The sequence below is a fragment of the Schistosoma haematobium genome, chromosome 1 (assembly GCF_000699445.3).
Source record: "Schistosoma haematobium chromosome 1, whole genome shotgun sequence".
NCBI lineage: Eukaryota > Metazoa > Platyhelminthes > Trematoda > Strigeidida > Schistosomatidae > Schistosoma > Schistosoma haematobium.
Genome location: NC_067196.1, coordinates 34472335 through 34498923, shown reverse-complemented (window position 1 = coordinate 34498923; position 26589 = coordinate 34472335). Strand labels below are relative to the sequence as shown.

At 32.1% G+C, this 26589-nt stretch overlaps 1 protein-coding gene across 1 annotated transcript in view; it reads right to left on the bottom strand.

The window, feature by feature from the left end:
* Positions 1 to 2847: 2847 nt before the first annotated feature.
* The window catches only part of ARG2 (Amino-acid acetyltransferase, mitochondrial), a gene marked incomplete at both ends in the record, with an annotated part of 52526 nt that continues 28784 nt past the window's right edge, over positions 2848 to 26589 (bottom strand). Inside the window, 4 exons of the mRNA XM_051218449.1 lie at positions 2848 to 3172; positions 5021 to 5175; positions 8645 to 8866; positions 11357 to 11605. Of these exons, the coding sequence (XP_051073832.1) occupies positions 2848 to 3172; positions 5021 to 5175; positions 8645 to 8866; positions 11357 to 11605 (951 nt within the window). The remainder of the gene's footprint in view (positions 3173 to 5020; positions 5176 to 8644; positions 8867 to 11356; positions 11606 to 26589) is intronic.

The following is a 26589-nucleotide window of genomic DNA, read 5'->3' as shown; positions in this document are numbered from 1 at the left end:
CAATTCATCCTGAAATAACTATTAATTTATTTACTATGTTTACCTTTCAATCTATCAACAAAAGTAACCTGTCGTATTATTATGTATTGTTTTGTATGACATTTACTACCCATCTGTAACTAAACAATACGTTGAATTGATTTCCAAAAGATCTTTTATCATTAAATGAGATCAGTTACAGGATTCTTAAAAAGTTAGAAACCCTAGAAAATTACCAAACAAAAGGTGCTTATATCCTGCTGTTGTAACCATAGAATCCAGTGATTCGATGAGAATCTACATTCTACATCATTCACTTTAATAAACTGATCGTGATTTTCTAATAATGAAGTTACTGAAGATTCTCCAACTTAAGCCAAACTGTTATGAAAACTATATTCATACTGAATAACATACTTCGATCTTCTACCACACCACTAATGAGTTTTGACATTTTAACATAAGAATACTTAGATTACTTATGTAGTGAATGTATCTAATGCAAAATTATAGGACTTTTTAATAAAACCTAACAATCATAAAGTAAATGCTTAATTTGCAAAATGTCCACCAATTGTCTCAAAATGACTCAGACTTCATTGCTCTTGTATTTCCATACAAATTGCATCCTGTTTCTATTCTTTACTGTTCTATCTTCTTGTCTCTCTGCTGCCAGACCTTCTGTTCACGACTAACATCATATACTACTTATGTCAATATAAGTAGCACACACTACGGAACTATTTTGACGTTCGTATTAAAGATTCTGACTTTGATATCGGTTGACAGTTGTTTTGAGTTCCACATGTTCTTCAAATGTAGGAATGCTGTTCTTACTTTGCCAATCCTTGCCTTCACTTCTGCATCAGACCCTCCTTGTTCATCGATGATGCTAACCAGATACGTGAAAGATTCCACCTCCACATTTTATTCAGGAAGATTTGTGAGGAAGAACAAGTGCCGACAGACTAGAGAGATAGATACCTCATCAGGATGCCAAAGTAAGAAGATTCGAACAAGTGTGAGAACTACAAATGCATCAAACTTCTATCGGTAGCGTGGAAATTTTTCAACAGGGTGAAAGATTCAGTAGGCGTTCAACTTCGGGATCAACAAGCTGGATTCCGTGAAGATAGGCTGTGCACAGACCAAAACGTGACACTACAGATCATTATTGAACAATCACTTGAATGGAACTTGTCACCATACATCAACTTCATTGATTATCAGAAGGCGTTTGAAAACGTGGATAGGAGAACATTATAGAAACTTCCTCGACACTATGAATTGGGTAGCTGAGAAAATCCTCAACATCACGCGGAATTCATATGACCGACTACAGTATAAAGTGGTGCACGGAGAACAGCTGACAGACCGATTTCAAGAAAGGACCGGAGTCAGACAAGGCTGTCTACTTTCTCCTTTCTCTTTTTTCTGGTAGTTGAGTGGATTATGAAGACCTCAACATCTAAGGGGAAGCGCAGAATAAAATGGACAGGTTGGAGGAAACTAGACGAGTTGGACTTCGTAGACGACCTAACTTTTCACTCTCGTACACACCAACAGATGCAGGTCAAGACAAACAATGTAGCAGCAGCCTCAGCATCAGTAGGCCTCAACATACAAAAGGGAAAAAGCGAGATCCTCAAATGCAACACGGAGAACACCAACCCAATCGCACTTGATCGAGAAGCTCTAGAAGAGGTAGAATCTTTCACGTGTCTGGGTAGCATCATCGATGAACAAGAATGGTCTGATGCAGAAGTGAAGGCAAGGATTGGCAAAGTAAGAACAGCATTCCTACATTTGAAGAACATGTGGAACTCAAAACAACTGTCAACCGATATGAAAGTCAGAATCTTTAATACTAACGTCAAGATAGTCCTACTGTACGAAACTGAAACTTTGAGAACTACCACAACCATCATAAAAATGTACAGGTATTTATAACCAACTGTCTACGTAAGGCACTGAATGTCCGTTGGCCGGATACCGTCAGAAGCTGCCTGATATGGGAGGGAACAAACCAACTTCTAGCTGAAGAGGAAATTAGGAAAAGACGTTAGAAGTGAATAAAACACACATTGAGGAAATCATCAAACTGCATCACGAGGCAAGCGCTAACTTGGAATTCTGAAGGGAAACGAAAAATAAGAAGGCCGATGAAGACACTGCGTCGGGAATTGGAAGCAAACATGGAAAGGATGAATAGCAACTGGAAAGAACTGGAAAGGATTGCCAAGGACAGAGTTGGATGGAGAATGTTGGTGAGCGGCTTGTGCTCCTCCATGAGGGTAACTGGCGTAAGTAATGAAGTAATTAGGAAACGATAAATTTGACCAATATGAAAAGAAACCCAAACTTTTATAAAAGTGTTTGCGAACATTATGCGTACAAATATTCGGATATGGACAAAAGCATTGCTAGCTATGATATTGAACAAAAAAGTAGGGCTGAATCGAGAATAACGAAATGTATTGTGTCTATTACCATTACTGCTTATTCCACGACTGACACCTTCATCTATGGAAAAAGAGGAATTTCAGATCAATAAATTTTATACAATTTCTACGAATGAGTAAAAATTACATCACAAAAGTAAAAAAATGAATTAAAATCCATCAGATAAAAAAATCACAAATGTATTTCAAATTTGACAATAATAAAACTAATTAATTAAAATCATAAATTCAATTATACAGTGAAAATGTCATGTAAATTTTGGAGGGTTCTTGGAGGTGCTTGACATAAACGTCTATTCATTCTTAAGCTTTTTTTACAAAAAAGAAACACAATGAAAATATAAAAATATAACTATAAAATCAAATCAACATTTACAAGTGTACTTGTTTTTTTTCTACTAAGTTATCAAATAATCGGAAATTTACGATTTTCACAACTATTCTCTCTCCATTGATTTACATCTTCATACCAATAAGGTCGTTCCAAGTTATCGATTTCATGCGCCAGCATACATAGTCGACAATCAGTGAATGTATTAAAATCAACTGTTCCATGGTTATGCCAATTAAAGTATTCATTATAAGCAGTTTTATTGTTGTCTAGATAGTACAAATAATCCGCTAATTGTTTGACAGAATTAAAATCATCTACATGAATAAAAGAATTTGATGGAGCTGATCTTACATATTCTGATTTCGATGCACCCATTACGATTGGAACAACAGTATTTCTAAAATACAATATATTATTAGAGCTATTAATTATTCTATCATAAAGTAGCGTAAACTATTAGTGGTTTGAGGAATTTAATTGAAAAATGAGGATTGTTAGACAAGTGCTCTGGTAAAACAATTACATTCCTGATCACTTCAGACTCATAAGCCTATAATAATTATTTATTGGAATATTTGAAATAGAAAGGGTTGATAGAGTACAAGTTTAGTTACAGGCGATCATCATAATTACTTGTAGTACAACTACTAACGTAAAGAGTTTGGTATAGTTTAATGTAATCTGCATAATTAATTTTCTAATAATTTGAATATAAAACAGTTTGGATGGGAAACGTGTTTATGAAACAACAATCCAGTGAAATTTACTTTCAGTATTTACTCAATAGTTGCCTCATCAAAATGCATTCTCCTTAAAATATGTAGTCAATCGACGAGATATGATTTTTCCTACTTTTTGACAGGAAGATTCGTTGAGATTGATAAAAGATATTGTAAATAGTCATCTAAAGATATCAACGCAATTTCTTCAGCCTAAACAACAATGTGATTTGATACATCGTTAAAAATGTCAATGATCTTCACAATTAAATTTCGAATGTATTCAGTATTCATTTATCACAAGTAAATTAAAGCCATAACTCAGTATAATCTGTTTCATAACTTTATTTCTATTAAATTTAATAGCTTTTATTTCAATAACACGTTTTCTATAACATGGGAGTTCTAGATATGTGAATAAACGAAAAACGATATTTTTCCCTATCAAAGAAACTATACTGAATGTAAGCTAAACTGATAATACTTGTGCAACGACATAAATCATGTTAATAAGATACTTGAAACTTTCAACTTAGTCTATTCCAACATGAAATTCACAATCGAACATAAAGGAAAGTATAAGATCTGTTCCCTAGGTCTAGATGTCATGGAAGAAGTGACGAAACCTATTAAACATTCATGTGTCGGAAAAAAACATGGAGTGGCCAAAATAATTTTTGCCTAGTCACTTACACTTATCGGTTGGTGAGAACGCTGTACCACAAAGCCAGAAAGTTGTGCCAAGTTGCCAAGTAGTCGCTAGTTGAATACCATCCTTTCGGATCAAGCTGTTCTTGCTCACCCATATATACAGCGCTTCTGTTGTCAATCTTTCTTTATGAGTGTTAAAACCTTATCAAGGTATCTCGCAAATATCCGATGAGAATTAATTGGACCCTTTCTTTATTCAACCTGTTTATTTCGCATGCATCGTTATTTTGACTGAAATTAATGTGGGTTATTTTAGCAATACAATTATGTATTTGATGATTCTTATTTGACATGCACATCAATGATTCAGAAACAATTTTTTCAACCTTCAACTTGAATTTTTTATTTTTCCTTTATATAAAAACATTAACATCTAATATCAACTATTAATAACTCAATCTTACACATACATAAATACACACAATTCGCTCAGTCATTTATTTTCACATCGTGAACTTTTGACATGATTCGCATTTAACTGACTCATGTTATCCTATTTACTAAAATCAACATCCAAATATGATTGGATTAACACAGTATAGATTTGATTGTTAAAACGATATATATATATTTCTTTGATGATTTTGACTTTGATTATTACACTGAAAAAGTCCAGACAAGTTAGCTGGACGAAACGTTGGAATGATTTATTTAAATTTCAATCACTGAGATTATTCCAAATATGATTTTTTACATATGATGACTTGTCTATACTCGGCGCCTAATTTCTGTCAAACGATTCATTCTAATCTTGACGAATATTCGTATAAATAAATAATATTTATATTTACAATTGCAAAAGAAAAAAATCTTACTTAAGAGCATTTAGAAAGAACTTTTCAGTAATATAATCTTGACAGATACTATTCTCAAAACTGAGATAGAATTTATAATCATTTTTCAATGATTCAAAACACTTGCTATTATATTTATCACAAATTAGATCTCCACATGCACCATAGATATCAACCTATTTGAAATATAACAATAAAGAGTTAATAATATAATGCACAACAATTAATGCTCAATCGTTTATAATGAGTTAATGATTTCTTTTTAAAAAAATACTTGTAATGGCTTAGCTTCGTCAATCAATCGCCTTTGTAACCGTTAATATATAAACCCCAATGGTGTTTGAAATCAGAGGGTAATAAGAAGCGGCGACTACAGATAACTAAGCTACAATCACATAGAGTGAATTTCATGCAGAGAGGCGAATATGTGTATGTGAGCGAATACAGAGGCAAATTTATAGTCAAATCGAATCAAGGCGCAGATAGGAAAGACAATGGCTAATAGTAGGATTCGAGTACATTTATGCACGGGGAAGAGAATGATTTATCGAACGATATTTAGACTGCCAACATTTTAGCTAGAGTCTGTTGTGCGATCAAGCGTACACGTTTATACAGATATGATAGTAACCATAATAGTACAAAGAAAAATGCGAATTGTTATTGTCTGAACAACCATAATTGAAACTGATTGTAGGAAAGCCGCTATATACTCGAGATAAATTTTTATCAATCGGATTATCTATTGATGTTTTATACGAATTAACATACACTGTTAAACAAATGTACAACAAGATAATACACAATAAAGAAGCATCTATTGGCACTTGACCTATAAAATTAGAAGAGAATACTTCAATTAATGATTCTTAATTAGGCCCATTAAAATACTTTTTATAATAGTCCATATTATACGGAAAAAATTCATTGTAATCTTAGCAACAAAACAGTCACAACGTATATTAAATACATCCAAGACAGTTATAGTTTATACACCTTATCTAAAAATTATCACCACATGTTAGCGGGACATAGATTTGATTAAAGCATGCTCGATGCACCATTCCGTTGGCGCACGCTGATTGGCTAATTATTATCCAATCAGCACTAGCCGATACTTGGCGAATACTCTAGAAATCTTCTCATGTAAAAACTATAAATATACTAACGCTTTTCCTATTGTGCTTCTTACTTCCATCTAACCTTGTTATTTGGAATATAATCTCTTTCCTGTTCAATCGTGTCCTGATTTGGGGACTTGTCGAGTGAATTGGTGTCCGAGAATACTAAGCAATAGGAATAGCTGAGTTATAACTGTGAGACAGAATTATAACACCACCACCTCAAGGTGATAGTTACATTTCTACATTAAGACATGACTATATGCTGAACAAGTAGCTTGCTAAATTGTTTAATCCTAATTCAAACCCATGAACAAGTAATGATTAACTGTTGTGTCCTTCTTATGAATTTGAAGAACTGATAAACTATTTCTCAAAGTTGCTTGTTTTAGCATCATCATTCAAATACGTTATCTAAAGATCATCATTTTCTATATAAATGACAATATGTGCATGATGGAATGTAAAAGAACGTTTACAACTTCAAATGTGACTATAGGCACAATGCTGTTGTTTATTTTTAAAGAAATACTACAAGCTAATACACAAATTATTCTTATTAGAAAACGTGTTAATCATTATACATGAACTGTTAACGCTATTAACTAGACCAATATGATCAATAATTAGATTGTCCACACTTACTGATTATTTTTTTAGTGGCTAATTTGCCAAACATAGGACTTTTCGGACAATAAGGATAATAGCCTAACTTCTTGAAGTAGAAGTTGATGATGTTGTCTACAATGACAACGAAAACTTTGTAATTAATGTATCGACATCACAACATCAACAAACATATAAGCTTAGTTTTAATATCTAATCTATCATGTTTTACTATTGACTTAATATTCTAATTTACTTTCAGTTTATTTTCTGCATTACGTATTTATCAATTATTCTTTTTGCACGCTTAAATCCAGAACAAATACAATGATCTTACTCAAATATTTACAAGTTAATTATTTTCAGCTAAAGTACTAAGATCAAATCAAGTTAAATTAGCTTCTTCTTACAGAAAAGTTTATTTCATATTATCAGTTTATGGGATTCCAAATGCTTCCTTTTAATGCATGACAGCATTGAACATGAAATGAAAGTTTTCATTTAGTCAAATAAATGTGTTAAAACAATTAACTATCAGATTAAGAAGTAATTGTTGACAGTTAACTTGTAAAATTATAACAGAATTTTAAAACAATCAAACAACCTTCTTATTCTATATATGTTTTTGAGTATCGTTGATATGTGGTTGTATTGTTGTTTACCGAGTAGTAAATAACTGTGTTGGATCTATATCCTTATCTTTGTTAGTATTCGATCTAAATTAGCTCTATAACAAAACAAAACTAAACCATTGATCTTGTCTTGAGCATACTCTATTTAGGACAAATGTGTAGTAGACATGATTGAATCAACGTTTCGTGATGTTTCAGGTAGCACAAAACAAAACCATTAGAATAGAAACAAAAAGGAGCTTGACAATTGTTTACTGTTGCAGTAAATTCTTCAGAAATAAATTTATCTCACAATACAATTATCCTCATCGTCATTATAAGTGATGAGATACACTTCCAACTATCAATAACTTTATTTAGACAATACCTAGTGTTCAAATAACTGCTTAACTTAAAGATTATTTAGCCTAATTTTGTCAAGATTTTTGAGGATGTTTTAAGAATATTTTGTAACGAATAATTAGAAGACGGGGACCTTTAACGAATAATTGTTAGTTGTAGGCATCTTGGAATATCTAATGTGAAACACTAACTAATTTTCATCACTTCTTCAACTAACATCAATTTATGGTAAAAGTTACCTTTCACAACAGAATTCACTTCAAAACTTTTAATTTCAAAATTGTCACGATCTCTTCAATAAAAGTTGTCTGATTATTAATTTTTAAATAGATGAACAAATCACTCTCTTCATTCACACAATCTAATCAACTTGAACTTTGTCAATCACAAAATTAATAAGTAACTTTTACTGATTAATTACATGAGTTTATTTTTTCACTTATATTTTTATTTGACTCAATAATAATCTCAAATATTGATTAACCTGTAACTTAATCTATTTTAACCGTTGATATGGCCTAGTTTTTTTTAGAAAAAAGTAAATGAAAATACAAAGTTAAATCAATATTCATTTTAATATTGTTTATCACTAAGTGAATTATTTTTCTTTTTTTTTTTACAAATTTTAAAAGAAAAACAAATCAACAATTATCAGAAGGGGTTTGTGGAGATTTTCGGAAATTTTCACAGATTGAAATCATGAGCCAGTTGAAGCTAGACCACCATTGAAAACCTGGAAGCACTGGACGGTTTTCAATGGTGGTCTAGCTTCAACTGACTCATGATTTCAATCTGTGAAAATCAACAATTACCAATATGATTACATATAAGTTTACAGTTATGTAATAAATCTATATTGTAATAATGATTATTAATAAATTAATTGAATAAATAAACAACAAAAAATTGTTTATAGATTAGGTTATTATTGATATTTTTCTTACTTTGATATATTTCATTAATTCCTTAGCATAATTCATTCGTGGACCACCACCATTACAATTACTTACAAACCATGCAATCATTTTAGTTTTACCATTAGAAAAATCTTTATCAAATTCAATTGAATGATTTAAATCTTTTGGCACCATATCTGAAAATGGTACATATTTATAATATGGTGTAACTATAGTTGAATCCACTGTATATGTAGCGGTAAAATTAATCTATAAGTAAAATTGAAAATTGATTTTATTTTGTTGAAATACCAATAATGATTAGTGTATAAATATAAGAAGAGATAATCTAAAGTACCATTCAATAGGATTGATATCAATAATACTGCATGATATTAACAAGATTACAACAGGTAATATAAAATTCAATGAATAAAAACCATATACCATACATTTACGTTATAATATCCCACTTCATATATCAGTTAACAACTAATATTCTTTAGCTTATTTTATACACATTAATGATATTATTTTGATGGAGTTTTGTTCTCTGAGCTGGATAGTTTAGTCGTGGAGCTTTTATTGTTCGTCTGGACGACATCATCAAGTAGAAGTCTGTGCTGATGACGTCATTCAGAAGAGCGGTGAAAGCTCCACGACCAAACCATCCAGCTTAGAGAACAAAACTCTGTCAAAATCATCCACCTGAGCTACAAATCTTCTCCACTATCTCACAACCAAATATGTATTATGATTTTACATTGAGGTATGATATATTGTGAAACAATTGAAATAGGTGAATGTAAAGAATTGGAATAAGAAAGGTTATCAGTAATAACTACATACATGTGTGCAAGAACAGGTTGGAGGTCATTCGGTGTTAGAATCAAAAAAGCACGAGGGGTGAGTGGTGTAATAATCGAATGAAGTACAGAAATAAAACTAATGACTGGAAATTGAATTACCGGGATAGTAATAAGTTTATTACTGTATCTTTTTGAATACATAGATCAGGTTTTTGATCGTTAGTTTTATTTTGTTAATGCTTAGTTTGTTATATTTCTGTTTCATTACCGAATTTTTATTTTATGTACACTTAAACCACCCTCTTCACCCACACATTTCCACTCACTCAATTCTCTTAAATTATTTTAACTCATCAAATTTTGTTTAATTATTGCTCAACTCATCTTACCAGATTTTTAATTCCAGGAATCTTGTGCAAACCCTTTATTACTTCTAAAATTATTACAAAATTTTTATTATCTGTCACTCGGTTATTAGATCATCCACCCCTAATGCTTTTTTTATTCTAACACCGAATGACCTCCAACCTGTTCTTGCACACATGTATGTAGTTATTACTGATAACCTTTCTTATTCCAATTCTTTACATTCACTTATGTCAATTGTTTCACACTAGATCTTACCTCAATGTAAAATTCTAATACATATTTGGTTGTAAGCAGCTGATGAGATACCACGAAATATAAAGAATTCATATTATTCTGCATCCCTGTTCGTTCTAGCTCTATTTAATTTCATGTTTAGTCAGAAAAATACAATACGTAATACGGAAATAATATGCAAACGAAAAAGATATCCAAATTCTTTTTTGAAGATTGAAAGAATAAATACGGTAAAACGTGTATGAAGACTTAACAATGTCTTTATTAACTTCGGTAAAATTAAAATATGACATACAGATAATGTGATTTGAAGATGTTGCAGAGTTTTGTTAGTTCATTTATTGGAAATGTATTACTAAAGGAGTTAATAAACACCTTATATCATACTTTGTTTATTCAAGTATTTTTATTGACCCGAGATCAGACTCCATTTGGATAGTATGATGATTTGTAGTGTCTGTGCTTTGTTAAACAATCACCCTCGTAACCGTTATCATATAATCCTCAACGGTGTTTGAAATCAGCTAGAACAAGTCATGTGGGCACTAAATAGCATTACATATTTTTACAAGTTTAAAAGTTTAAACATGCTAAAATTATATCGGATTAATATTAACCAAAAAAAGTTACATTAAGAAAATAAATAAATATAGTTATTGATACTCACCAATGAAAAATCTGAATTTTAATTCGACAGTATATTTCAGATTCATCTTTCTAACTCTGATTGTATGCATACATATAGATCTATTCAGATCTATAAATGAATTTCATGATACCAATCAAGCGATGGGACTATAATTTATGAACGACGTTTCAGCGACGCTAAAGTGACCTTGAGAGTGTCCACCTGATAACTGGGACCATGTGAGGGTTATAAATTAATGTGATGAATCCGAATTTCGATTTACAGTTGATGATTAATGTTAGAAATTAGATTTTCATCACGAACTAACAGCTATAATGCCAAGACTTTATTTAGCCAAATGGTTGAGTGAGTTTCGCGCCAAAATCCGTTACCCCTTATTTTATACTTGATTGGTTCGTCCATAAATTTTAGTCTCGTCAAAAACGGTATTATTTTGTCAGTGGAAACACATAGTTAGTATATGAATCTGAAATATTTACTCATAATTGTCAATTCATCAGATGATTTTCAGTAAACAAAAAATAATTCTAGGAATAAACACTGATTTATTTCGTCACATCAAGTGAATGTAAATAAATAAAATGGTTTTAATTGAATTAGTCTATAGGGAATATAAATGGTGAAAAACTATTCAGTCAGTAATGGTCGGATTAAAATTTAATGAACTGACATGAAACAATGCATAAATTTATTACTTACCAAGTTTTTGAACGTAGGGAATGAAAAATGTCGTGGAGATTCAAGATGATAAATCAGCCAAGATTGATTCTTTTGTTTCTTTAATCTACTAAGTTCTGCATCATTTTCAAAAACAACTAAGTCAGCTTGCTGAATCGTATGACTTACACTACATTCATACACAGGACAATGTGACAGATCGGGAAATGAATTAGAGGATTTACTTGGATAATAAATACGTTTCATAAGAGTCCGTCCATTTTTACGTGCCTAAAATTAAGAAATAATGGTAGATAGGATGATAAAGCATGACAAATAAATAAGACCTATGACAATATAAATGGTTACGAATTCGAAAGCAATGGATAAAAATGACAGGTTAAGGAAATGTGTTAAAGAACATATAACTAATAGTCAAGTTGGTTTCAAACCTGGACCTGGACATACCGACCAGATATTCGCCCTTTGATAGGTCCTGGAAAACAAACATACTTCTCGACACCAGACTAGAGATGTACTCCTTGACCTTAAGACAGTATTCAACTCAATTGGTCGAAATGTCTTCTGAGAGTGTCTATCATTTAAAGGCGTACCAAAGAATTACGTTAAACTTGTACAAACCTTTTTTCTGACACTAATGGTCGTATTAAAGCATATAGTGACTGTTATCAAAATTGCCAACCTCAAATAGCGTTCTTCAGGGTTCTCCACTTTCTTCTTTCTTACTTGACTCTCTCATAAATATCCTTTCAAAGATAATGCTCTCATCTTCTAACATTTTAAGGGTCGATGCGCTACTAGGGTATTCACTTTCTGACTTCGAATGGGCAGATGATATAGTGCTGTTTAGTGAAGATGCTGACAAAGCGCACAGTCTCCCGGCTACGTTAACCAACAGTGTAGGCATATTTGGGATAAGTTTTTTCCCTTGAAATGCAAAATGTTGCGTCAAGACTGGTTTATTTTAACGCCTGGACCAACAGTAGGAGGAAAGATAATTGAGCACATCAACCACATCTTAGGAGTCTCATGAGTCCTGATGGGTTGGTGTTAGACGAAATATAGTAACAGACTGAAAAACGGAGTATGGGCTTTCCCCCTTGTGTCACTGGAGGAGTAGGTGAGACATCCATCTGCTAACCAAAGGACGAGTTTGCTCAACATTTGTTCGTTCCATTTTACACTATTGGTGCGAAAAATGACCATTAACAGTAGTGGTTTCAAAGTATCGCTTGTGTCTCTTGAGTTGAACATGGAACACTACATAAAGATAACAAACCGGTTGATGAGTTTATGAATCTTCATCGACAGAGGTGGTTGGCATATATGTTGGCTATGTCTGGTTTGGAAGTAGGCTGGAGGGAAAAAAGAGGCTACTAAACTGAATTGTGGTGTCAGTATATGAGGTCACTAACTGCTGGACTCAGCCATATAGGTAGGTACAGACTACCTAGTTAATTTCCACGTAATTATTGCAACCATTATTTAGAGACCTTAGGTGATATAGCACATGATCTTTCATAATGAATCAGGTCCAGTCACTCTTTGTCTTTACTCAGACCACAGATTCTTAAATTGTCTTATCGTTCCTTTTCATTCGATAAATCCATGTTTTCTCCATGACGCTGTTATTGCTTCGCTTCTCCTGGAATTTGTTAGAATAATGTTATCTCACAGTTCTAGTGTGGTGCAGAAAATTAAATCGAAGCGCTTATATACTGGATTCTGTGTTGCACATAAGTGACTGATCAATAACCACTGTTTTAAGCATAAATTAGTCGACTTCAGTTTTCCCGAAAAGAAACATACTTTCTGGACAACGCATGTCAGATTGCCTTTAACAGTATATATCACTTGTTATTAGGGGTGTAAAAAGCCTTTGTTTACTACCATTAGCCAATTTGAATACGATCTGACTAAAAACAGATGTATTTTAGTTTTTTGACAACAAAACACATTATTAGTACAAAAATAATACTTATTATTCAAGTTTATTGCACTATACCAAACTATGTTCTATCATACTATCTGTATCATTAAGAATCTTTACTCAGAATATCAGTTAATTACTTGAATTTCCTAGTCAAGTAGTATTTTAACTAGCTGTTTTAGTGTTAGTAACTTGCTATTTTCCATCCATCCATCCATTTTTTATAGAAAGTTACTCATCTCTAAAATAATGCCTATCAAAATTTACTGGTTCATTCGATTTAGTAATTGCTTAGTCAAATAGAAACATTGTTCTTCAGTGCTGTATAAATTTGAACTAAATATGTTTCAATCTTTCGATTGTATGATATAAAAGATACAACGTGTTAACTTCTATCAAATAACAGTGGTCTACTTAGGCTTTTAACACTCCATTTTTCACGATATTCACTTATTGCCATGAACGTTTCTGTCTTTGATTCATTTTAAATAACTACGAATGTCTACTAACCATGTGTTTGTGTGTGCTTTCAGAAAATGTATTAAACCGATCGCCGTTGTTATTACTGAGAAACTCGAGAATTACCATGACGGTGGTTCATATGTTTTCGTCTTTCTCTATTCTTTGAATAAACGTGAAGAAATCACTATAGAATTCGTGCATCAAATATATTTAGCAATGTAAGGAGATATCATGGCAGAAGTAATGAGCGTAATCATTTATAAGTGAATATGAATGGCAACTAATCCTTGTCTACAAATGCCTGAAATATTTTGTAAATTTTCACAAGCTAAATGCTTATAAGTCATAAACTTCATAGCAGTTTACATGCTTTATACTAATAATTATTTTTTGTAATCAAACCAAAGAAAATGAACACAACAAGTATTATTATTATCAGAAGGGGTTTTGTGGAGATTGTAGTAATTTCAATAGTTGAGATTATGAGTCAATTGAAGCTAGACCACCATGGAAAACATGGTGTATGGTGGCGCAGTTTCATGGATTAGTTGGAAAACCCGGAAGCACTAGATGGCCATTCCGTCCTATTGTGGAACTCCTCAGCAGTGCGCATCCACGATCCCGCTTCGTGAGATTCAAACCCAGGACCTATCAGTCTCGCACGCGATCGCTTAACCACCAGACCACTGAGCCAGCATCCAACGGTGTTAATGTCTAACTTCAACTGGTGGTTTTCATGATCATAATTATTTTGTAGACAAAATCATTATGTGAAGCCACTTTAATGCATGAACAAACTATACACAAAACAATATAGTTAACAGATATTGGCCTGAAGTAAAGTTCAGGACATGGGATTTGTTTAATCTAAAACTCTTTTGTTCAGATCCACATTCTAACTTCAAAATTAAAGCTGAATTATTTTTTAATGTTTCCAATATTCCTAGTTTTAGAAGTTTATATACCATTAGATGCTATAACTAATAGTCAAATTTATTTAAGTGTTGAGAAAACGTTTTCTCAATACTTAAAATTCTTTCGAGCTTTAAACAATCACATTCAAATATACTTTAAAATATCTGATGATTACCACCTATCCAATATACCGATATTTCCCAACTAAAAACTTGTTATTTGACAACTTTCCAACAATCAAGGAAATGTTAAGAACGAACTTATCGTGTTTACTTATTTTTTCAAAAGAAAAAACTTTTTTTGAATTAAAACTAGAGTTTTCTCAACATTTATAAACGGTTAGACAAAATATACACATCATTTCACAAAATCATATGTTAAGTGATAGTCACGTTTACATCTAGATCATTGAAAACGTTTTATGAGGTTTCACTGAAAAATAACCTTGAAATTTGCAATCAATCATCGTCTTTTATTTCATATTTCCTTTATACATAATATATACTTAATATTGTAATATACAAAGTCACAGCCTGTGCGAAAATCATTTGAGAATCATTTATAATCAGAAGGGGTTTGTGGAGATTTTAGAAATTTTCACAGATTGAAATCATGAGTCAGTTGAAGCTAGACCACTATTGAAAACCTGGGAGCACTGGACGGCCGTTTCGTCCTAGTATGGGACTCCTCAGCAGTGCGCATCCACGATCCCGCTTCGCGAGATTCAAACCCAGGACCTATCAGTCTCGCACGTGAGCGCTTAACAACTAAACCACTGAGTCGGCATTCAACAGTGTCTAACGAAGTCTAACTTCAGCTAATCCATGAAACTGCGCCACCATACACCATGTTTTCCATGGTGGTCTAGCTTCAATTGACACATGATTTCAACTATTGAAATTACTAAAATCTCCACAAAAGCCCTTCTGAAAATAATCATCTGCTCACTAGTGACTGGCTTCAAGAGGCATTTCCTGGAGTTCTAGTGAGAAGCAGTGACCAGTGGAGTTCAACCAGGTCTGTTATGAGATACCAAATCACTGAAGACAATGGTGTACGGTGGCGCAATTTCCTGAATTCGTTGAAGTTAGACATTAACACTGTTGCATGCTGACCGGCTCAGTGGTTTAGCGGTTAAGCGTACACGCGCGAGACCGATAGGTTCTAGGTTCGAATCCGGTGAAGCGGGATCGTGGATGTGCACTGCTGAGGAGTCCCATACTAGGAAGAAACGGCTGTCCAGTGCTTCCAGGTTTTCAATGGTGGTCTAGCTTCAACTGACTTATGATTCCAATCTGTGAAAAATCATTTATAAGGCAAACAGAATATTCATCACTATGATAAGAAACGTTTTCATAAGTTTTTACTTCTAATCTACATACTTGTTATTTTTCTAGTGATACTAGTTAACTTTTTATAGTATTGTTCCTGTATACGAGGTGTGGTTGCGAACTTCACACTCAACTCTCGTTCTTTACATAGGCTTGGGACATGCAGAAACCTTAGGTGACCTCCAGATGGAGTTTTTTTTAACAACACTACTTATCATAAATAGTTTGTGAAGACTGTTTTAAAAGAAAAAGTAACACGTTATATAAGTTTTTGCATGTTGTTCTTTACATCACGAGAAACAGTAATAATAAATTAATTATTAATACCTTTATAATTTCACATAGCCTGTAACTATTTTGACACTAATATTTAGTTTTTTACAAGGGATATATTTCCTGTCAATTGTATAGAGTAAAATATTTCATAATATTGTATGAGTGCAAATTGTTTACCAGGTACAATACATGTTCATAAAACGAACTAATAAATCATTAAGCTTTAACTAAAATCATTGATCAGTAACGTTTACAACCAGTTTCATTAGCTTTCATTTGGAGCTGTTACAAATGAATGAAGGGAAATTCAAACTATGGTCACTAGTGAAGAAAATGCATTCGTAGACATACAAAACCATTGCTCTATAGATTTTCTTTCACTCTGAAAACATCCTTAATTCAATGAAAATTGTTGCATTCACAGCTTAACATTTTGATGACATATTTAAACTAAGTTTAATGAAGATAAAAAAACTCTGACGCTTTGAAAAACTACCTAAGTCAATGAACTTTCCGAAGACTTTCGAGAGGTAAACGATAATCTGTAGTTCAATCACCATGGTCCCAAATGTAGCAAAACCTGGATTCTAAAAACTACACTCTGAAACTTGGAATCAATCAAGTTAGTAGTATACTTAAAGCCAAGACTTTTCACTCATTTTGTCAAAAGTTCCTACCTTAATTTTCGTCAATCAGTTAATTAATCGGTTAATAATTTGAGTGAATAGTCGCATTGTGTTGGAGAGACCCAGAAAATTCCTCAAAATAAGCCCAAAGAGGCCCTTAAAATGCTGGAAACATTTCAATGTATCAGCATTGAATAAAAGTATCTCAGAAACATCTAGAAAGTGAAGATTCACGTGTTATATTTCTGATTGGATGATTACCTGTTCAGCTATCATCTTTTGAAGGTTTCCAAAACTTTCCAGAAACCAAAGACCGTCTGAAATGCTTTAAATACCCTAAATTTTCTGCACACAGACTAACCTTGGGGTGAAGCGTTCTTTCCATATTTCGCGTATTTCCTCTCGTGTTCACGTTGCCGTGTAGATTTAACCTAGGGGTTACTAGAACAGCCTAGGAAACTGAATCAAGCGTCCAGTCAAAAGATTCATCACACTGATCATAAAATATTCTGATAACATTTCTGTAAAAAGGTATTAATACAAATTGTATTAGTGATAGATCTTTTACTCTAACCATATTAATAAATTTTTAAAAACAATGACGACTTTAACCAATCACTATTGGTGTCAATATATAACCCATTTTCTCCTTACTTTATTGAAAAATTATAGAAAAATTACTGGAATTATTCTTGATACCTTTGCATAGTCATATACAAAACATAAAACTCGTTAAAATTGACACTTTTAGAATTGTATAAGTGTACATATATATTTTTAGGACGAATAGTTAGACGTTCTTCACAAACAGGACATTCCCTTTTTTTAGAACTTTGTATCTTATATTAATAATTAAAGAATTTTCCATGTTCATCTTGATATTATCTTCAGTACAATATTATCCAGAAGTTACTTACAACTAAAGCTACAAATAATCTACACTATCGTTACAGAATAATTTTTGAAGATTTCTGTGCTACTCATTCATGATTGTTTTTCATTATCATATGGTTGTCTGTTTTAAGGAAGATTGCCAATGAAATGACTATCTGTATACATTTGAATGCATGTCTAATCGAATGCTCCGTTAACAATTAGTCTAATCATGATCATTATGTATAGTCGATACCTAGTAGAGAATGTCTACTGTCTACAAATTTAGACTTATTCACATTAATAAAATATGTCATTATTAGTAAGGATTTAAATGAATTCTTTAATTATATTCTGGATTTGATTTTGATGTCTTTGTTTGCATACATTCAATGTGTGTAGATCGCCTCGATACTGACATATTGTGACAAGGGCTCAGTGGCATGGTATGGATAGTGCGCTGATGCACGAATCTAAAGGTACTAGGTTTGGGTTCCGATGTGAGCATCAACATTGAGATTTCGGTACATCTAGATGATAGGTTGTGAATAGGCTGAAGTTGAACTTCTAACCACAATCCATTTATACCAAACAACAACAAAAACAAATAGTTCAAATAGCTAATTATATAGGTATATTCTGATGGATATTTGTTTTCTCATAATAAATTTAATGTAAGAATGAAAATGATGCACTACCATCTTTAAAGTATGTGCAACAATATTCAAAATGAATGCTTAATCTGACCAGTCCTAGACTAATACATTAAAAACCAGTACATAGACTACCACTGCACATGACTTTAATGCTAGACTGTCTTCTATTCTGAACTAATTTAGAAGAGTAGCAAAGATCGTCTCAATCGATAGAAAGTAAAAATGATTTAGTATCTTGCAATTAAATGGGTTTCAAATAAATTTTGGCAAATAAAAAACAATAAAAGATGCACCAACGTTATATCTCACTACTGAAACAGAAGAACCACAAACAATCTTAAAACAACATTGAAATAAGGCTTTCTGCAAATGAGAAACCATTTGGAAATAAAAGACATGACTCCATTCATTTGAACACGCTAGTGGGTTTCCTTATAAAGTTTCCTAGGTAGTTGACTATTGTTTATTACTGCTTAAACGTGAATTGTACAAATTTCTACATAAGCTTACGAATAAGCTAATTTCGAATCATCTTTGGTAGACATGATAACCGTACTCAAAAAACAAAACTTTCTCTTGATTATTATCAATCATTACATAAGTCCGAATTTCGGTATACTTATTACACATCTTACAAAAAAGCAACTACTTATAATCAAGTAATTTACAAGTGAAAGTGTTTGTTAGTCTATAGCCAATAGCCTGAGATCAATAACAAGCTTAAGGTATGTATCTAGTAGTGTTCTCCTTAGTAGTGTAGATGAAGGCTACGATTATCTTGATCTTAGGTTGTTTAAATCCCACATTTTTGTTTTCTGCATGAATTAATGTATAAATTCTTAGTTCAAAAAGAGAATATCTTATGTTGTTCATTAACAGTTATACCCAATAATGAATAACACTTATGAAACACAATTTCTAATTTTACAGTGATTCAATAATCAGTAAGTAACTAATCCATATCTTCTTTTAAGTATTTGTTTTCATATCACTGACATCATTAATACGAAAACGTGAGGTCACCAAATTTTGATTAACACCATTGTGAAAACTTCTATATCGAAATAGCACCAATTCTAATGAGTCATTGAAATGCAGTAATTCACAGTTCATAAAATTTGAAGTATCAGTTGTTAAAGTGACAAAGCTCGTCATCATTTAGTTTGACATGTGAGAGTGATAAATTATATCGAAATTTATATCTCTAGTAGTATAATGTCTTACAATGTTTAGGACGAAGATAACTTCAAGGGATATCGTCGCTTAATAATTACACATTTACAGGTTCTGATAGCTTATATGTTTATAACATTTTATGTTTAATTTATTTTTGTTTTGGAGAAATAACTAGGAATACTTAATTTAAAATTCCATTCCTTGAATATTATTTTATTCGCAGTAGTATCCATCGATTAATGGAGAATCTTTGTTATCATGATTGAGCATCAACAACAAAACCTACATTCTAAAAATTATTAGTTCACTCCTAAGACATATGATTAATGTTAGATGATTAAAGGTTGTCGAGAGAAAATTCTGGACCTCCAATCATCTGACATCAAAACAGTCTACACAATGTCAAGTTATTCAGCCTAATGACCATAATGCAGTTTTACCTGGTCAATTTGATCAGTACTAAGGACTAAACAAACATAAAATTGATGTCAATCAATCAGTAATCAGTCAATTTATATGTAATCTGTATCTAAAAGTACGTTCATCTATATGTGTTGTTAAAAAAATTTAAAACTGGATGAAAAACTTCTGCTGTTAGTTCCCAAAAGTAAGATTCGTAGTTAATTTTTTTTTAAATGATATTACACCGTATACTGACTTCAAGCAGCTTATTTCATACTTACAAAATGTGGCGGCCTTAACTGATATTCAAAAAGTAACACTTGGCAATTGATCAAAACTATGTCACACTTACATCTATAATTGTAATCTCCATATTTCACATTTGTTCACACCCAAACACATGCCCACTACGATACTTATAAGAAAAGTGTTCAGTCGTCAAGTTTGAAATTAATGTCAAGTTGGTAACATACTGAAATAAGTTGGTATTCACTGTTAATTAGATTCAATTTACTTTAATAACTAAATCTCTGTTTATTTCTAAAGGTTGCTTATTCTCTGGAATGTAGTTTGTAAGAAGTGGTACTAAACAAGAAGTTTATTTTTCGGTTCCTTAGCATGCCGTAGACACACCATCTCTCCTATAGACAAAGTATTCAATAATGAGGTTGGAATTATTGAGTAAAATCTTATTAGTTATATTGTTATAAAAATTTATCTTAGCTATCTTAAGGTGTAAAACTAAATATATGAACACAAAGTATCATGTTCAATGATTTTGATTTGAGTTCCTTTAATGTGCTCATTGAAGTTTCATGCATTATGATAGATTTAAATCCAACTGTGATTAAATCATGCTCAATAAACTATAACTGTACGTGTGAACTTGTTTCATGTGTTTACCTATATTTTCTAGTTAATAGTCCAATCACTAACGTGTTTTTACTTGTTGGCTTGCGATTTAGAGCCTGCATTCACTGTTACTCATTTCATAGTCTAGATAACGAACTAATATTAATTAGATCACCACTGAAAACCAGGAAGTACTGTACATTTTTTTTATTTTAGTATGGGACTCCTCAGCAATCGGGATTAGTGACCCACTCCTGCAAGGAACGAGTTCGTGATTGAAACTGTGAAAATTCTAAAACTCCACAAATCCTACAATGATAACTTAACAAGAATGAAACTGCAAGTCACTTCAAATCCCCTAAGCAATAGACTTAGAATGAAAATAAGTTTTGAACACTCAGTTTGCTTTTATTTTTATCCATTTACTGAATGATTACCACGTATTATTTGACAATAATATATTTCAGATAACCATCACAAAAAAGTGGACTTTACAAAATAACATATGGTTTATGTTTATTATAACTGAAACAGATGGCGGCTGGACTACGTAAATAAATAGTTCGATTTAGCATAAATAATTGGATAACAGTAATGGAAACAATGACTGTTAAAGAATGTTTACATAATACAAATTAATGTAAAACTGTCGTTTAAATTATTTGGTAAAATCTCTTTTTTATCGTTGATTATTTTATTCTCAACGTACTTAAACTCTATCGGTCATAAATTCCCACTAAAATTAGGAAGTTCATCTCCAAGCTAATCGTTATTGAGTAGAAAGTTATTGTTCGGTTGAGAAGTTTGCAAGGAATAACCCAAGTAGAAAGTCACTTTTCTCCATAGACTCCCTTCAAATAAAAACTTTTAAAAGAAGTTCATCAGCGTTTCCTCAATCAATCAAAGGTTGACACTTGATGCCAATAAACACTCACTTTCTAATTTCGTAGCTGGCATAATACCTTTTGAGCAATGAGTAGTGCTCTGATAGCACTTATTAACGTTTTTCTCCATATAATTTGATCATCCCATTGATTATATTTTTCTTACTGTTGGAATGCTTAAATCTCAATGGAACGTCAAGCGGCTGGCTTCTAGATGGATTACCAAAGTTCTAGCTAGCTATTAGAATTACTAAAGTATAAGAAAATGGGGGACAATGAAAACTTTTGTCATTCGGATCCTTCATCAAATGACACTATCATTGTATTAAAATCGAATAAATTTACCAGTAGCGTAAGTAGCATGGATTAGTCAATCGGTGGCTAATGATATAAATTCAACAAACGAGATATTTCAGTACGAGAACTTCCAAATAGAACTAATATTTCTATTGTTCTTCGTACAAATGATACCACCTATTGTTCTAGTAATTTCAGAAGCATGTCTAATAATGATAAATGTATTCCTGTAAAGTTTTTTGTTATGCATCACTAAATAACTGGCTGATGATAATAAGTACAACCGGTAAACTTTAAATTATGAAATGTTTATCAAATGTGCTTTGGTTTACAGTCTTTCTCTGGTCAGAAACTATCGCTTAAAGTCATTATACGTGAAAATTATATTTGAAATAATCTCAGCGATTAAAATTTGAATAATTCCAACGTTTCGTTCAGCTAACTTGTTTGGACTTCTCTAGGGTAATAATCAAAATCAAAATCATCAAAGAAATATCATTAATTTATCGGATAGAGGTCTCAGTGCACACGAAATTTCATTACTTTAAAAGGGTCTCAACCTTAATATAAACAGACCTAAATTAACGCCTTTCAATGTTATACCAACAATAGAACCAGCTCTGAATGTAATCCCGAATGAAACAGAGAATGAACTGAGGAATAAAATAATGAGCACATTATTCCATCAGAAACCCCATAATCCTAACATAAATAAAAATGAATATTATGCATTAAAACAGCCGAGAGAGGACAAAACGGTCATAATTACGAGAGCTGATAAGGGTAACACTACAGTTATTATCAATAAAACAGAGTATAAGGAAAAAGCCTAAAAACATCTACAAGCGGAACCATATGAACAAATTAAAGAAGCGAAAAGTAGAACAACTATTAATAAACTCAAGACGGAAACCAGCAAACTCTTACAGTCATTAAAGGCTAAGCTAGGATCGTCTTCATGGTTTATGTTATACCAAAGAGTTGTAACCCATTCAGATTTTATGGACTCCCAAAGATCCACAAGAGTAATACTCCACTAAGACCAGTGGTAGACTTTACAAATTCACCGACTTACAATCTAACTAAATATTTAGCTAAGATACTCAAAACATGTGAAAAACTGATTAATCATGGAATTAAAAACTATGGAATTCAAGAACTTGACTGATACCATCGATATAGAAGAGGATGAAATAATGGCAAGTTTTGATGTATCTTCCTTATTCACTAATGTACCTATCAGTCGAGCTATGGATATTATCAATGATTGTTTAGAATCTGATTTAGATTTGAATTGACGTTGCCCATTAGATCCACCGGAGGTTATCAAATGCTTAGAATTATGCTTAAGATCTACCTTATTCATATTTCGAAGTCACTTGTACAGACAGAAAGAGGGTATAGTAATGGGCTCACCAGTTTCTCCGATGGTGGCGAATTTATTCATGCAATCCCTAGAAACTAGTGCAATCGCAAGAAGTGAATATCCACCAAAGTTATGGTTACAGTATGTAGACGACATTTTTATTATCAATAAACGGGATGTTGTAGAAGAACTATTTAACAATGTAAACAGCATTTCAGAAAGCATTAAGCTAACGAAGGAACTAGAATCAGTTGACCAGAAACTAGCATTTCTAGATTGTTTAGTTGAGTGTAGACACAATAATAATAAGTTGAAAATAAATGTTTACAGGAAATCAACACATTCCGAGAGATACGTAGATTTTGATTCAGTCCATGCGCAGTGCACGAAAATTAATGTTGCCAAAAAAAATTTAAATGAACAGAAGTACTAAGCTTGTTACAGATAAGGAAGACCAACGAACTGAATTAAATAAAGTATTTTCTACTCTTAGGGATAACAACTACCCAAAAGAGTTTTTAAAGAAAATTATTAAGAATGAATGAAAAAATAAACTAGAATGTATGCGAAAAGTCTGGAAGTACACCGTAGTCATACCATACCGTAGTGAAACATCAGAAGAAATCAAGTGGATTCCAAACAAACATGATATAAGAGTGTATTTTAGGGCGAGTAACACCTTAAGGTCGACGTTAGTGAAATTTAAGGACAGGTTACCAAAGGAAGAACAACAGAATACTGTGTATGAGATCAACTGTCATGATTGTAATGCAGCCTATGTTGGAGAAACATCCAGACAATTGAATGTAAGATTGGAGGAACACAAACAATGTTTGAAAAATGTTCCCAAATCCTCGATTGATTTGAAGAAACTTGAGAATAAGTCTGCGATAGCGTTACATGCATTAGAAACAGGACACAAGATTAATTTTGAAGGGACCAAAATACTTCCGAAAGGTTTTAACACCCATAAAGAAAGATTGACAGCAGAAGCACTGTATATATGGGCGAACAAGAACAGCTTGAACCGAAAAGATGGTATTCAACTGTCGATTACCTGGCAAATTTCGTTATGACAAGTAATTTGAACCCTATCTTTATTCAACCTGTTTATTTTTGACTGACTTCAATGAGTTTTTAGCTATACAATTAGGTATTTGTTTGACATGTACAACGATGATTCATTAACAATTTTATCAACCTTGAACTTGCACTTTTATTTATTTATTCCTTCATATATAACATAATCAACACAGAACATCAATAATTAATCTCACACATACATACATACCTACACACTGCACACGTACAATTTGTTATTCAGTTAATTATTTCCATGTAGTTGAATTTTTCACATGAATTGTAGTCAACTGACTCATTTTATCCTATTTTACAAAAATCAACGTCCAAATTTGATTGGTGTAACACAGTGTAGTTATTATTGTTAAAAAAGCACCATGGAAAACTCGAAAGCACTGGACGGCCATTTCGTCCTATTGTGGGACTCCCTAGCAGTGCGCATCCACGACCTCTCCCCATGCGAGATTCCAACCCAGGACCTACTGGTTTCGCGCCCAAGCACTAGTATAATCAAAATCTTAATAGGTCTGAATATGTCAATGTCGAGTTATTTGTGGTCAAGGTAATTTGTATGACATGTCATTGTATTAATTTGTGCGTCTGAAGATTTTTATGAAAATTGTATACGTTTGTAACATGAATTAGTTGGATGAAATTGAGTTTTTTTGTGCGTAGATTATGTGGAAAATAAATAGGGTTGTTTGGATAAGCAGTCCAGGTTGGATGAATATTCAGGCCTTCTTTCCTAATGAGGGCAGAAGAATTAAGCATTATGTGTAACACTTCGGCCACTCCCCTCTATAGTTGTAAAGCCTTTCTAAATTATTCAGTTCCATTTAAAACTGTGTCTACAGATTAGGTTGTGACGATTGTGATGCGTTCTATATTGGAGAGTCTTCCAGTGAGACATCGACTTGAGCCAAGTAACATTTAAGTTACACAAAAAGAACTAATAATCCTGTAGAATTGGAAAGTTTACAAGTAAAGTCAACAATACATGCTATTTTCAATAATCACCAAATTGATATTAAAAATATCAAAATAATTCACCTCGACCAGAAATAACTTGACATTGACATGTTCAGACCTATTATGATTTTGCTTGTACTAGAAATAGTTTGCATTATTTCCCTTGTACTATTTAAACTTGTATTAATTTAATGTTGGCTATTTATTTACTCTAAAGAAGTGGCTTATATTGAGTCACGAAATATTATAAACATAAATTTTCTACTCATTGGGATATAACTCTATCCATCGCTCAACTTGATATCTGGTTACCCTTGTCAATGTCTGCTTGCTTTCTCTAGAAATTATAATACACATGTAAACATACAAAATGTGTTAAAGTTATTTGAAATGTTCATTCGTTTATTCCTTTCTTTCTTTGTATTCTAAATAACATTGAGACTTATTTATATTTAATTAATTAACTGGCTATATTGAATTTACCATCATCATTCTTTATTCTCAGAAGGGATTGTTGTAGATATTATAGTAATGTTAATAGTGAGAGGAGTATCATAATAGGATGAAACGGCCGTCCAGTGCTTCTAGGTTTTCCATAGTGGTCTAGCTTCAATTGATTCATGATCACAACTATTAAAATTCTTTATTCTGTTGGAATTTTGTTTAAAACTACAAATCTATACTTAATTTTTTTTTGTCATAAGAACTAAGCAGAATATTGCATGATCATGATTCAGTTAATTTATCAAATAATTCACCAATTAACGTTAGTTTATAAAAGTGGTTTATTGAAATTAGATTCAGATTTTCACAAAACTGTAATGCACAACCAAATGACCAAGTTCGAAATGAATTTACTAAAATTCTAATTTCGTAATGACAAGTAAAACGGTACCACAGTAATCCAGCTGTATAACATAAAAATTAAGTTCGAAAGATGAATCAATGAGTTTCAAAGTATTGTATTCCTTCCAATGACTGAAAGTCAAGGATTCAATCTTAATTTTACTAATGCATTGATAAAGATACTGAAAGTAAAACGGACTAAATATTCAGTGTTTCTTATTTTGTAATAGTTCTATGGTAAATATTATTTTGTTGTAAAATCTTTATCTAAATGGTAGCTTAATTGTAATTAATAATTATTAAGAAGCATGTA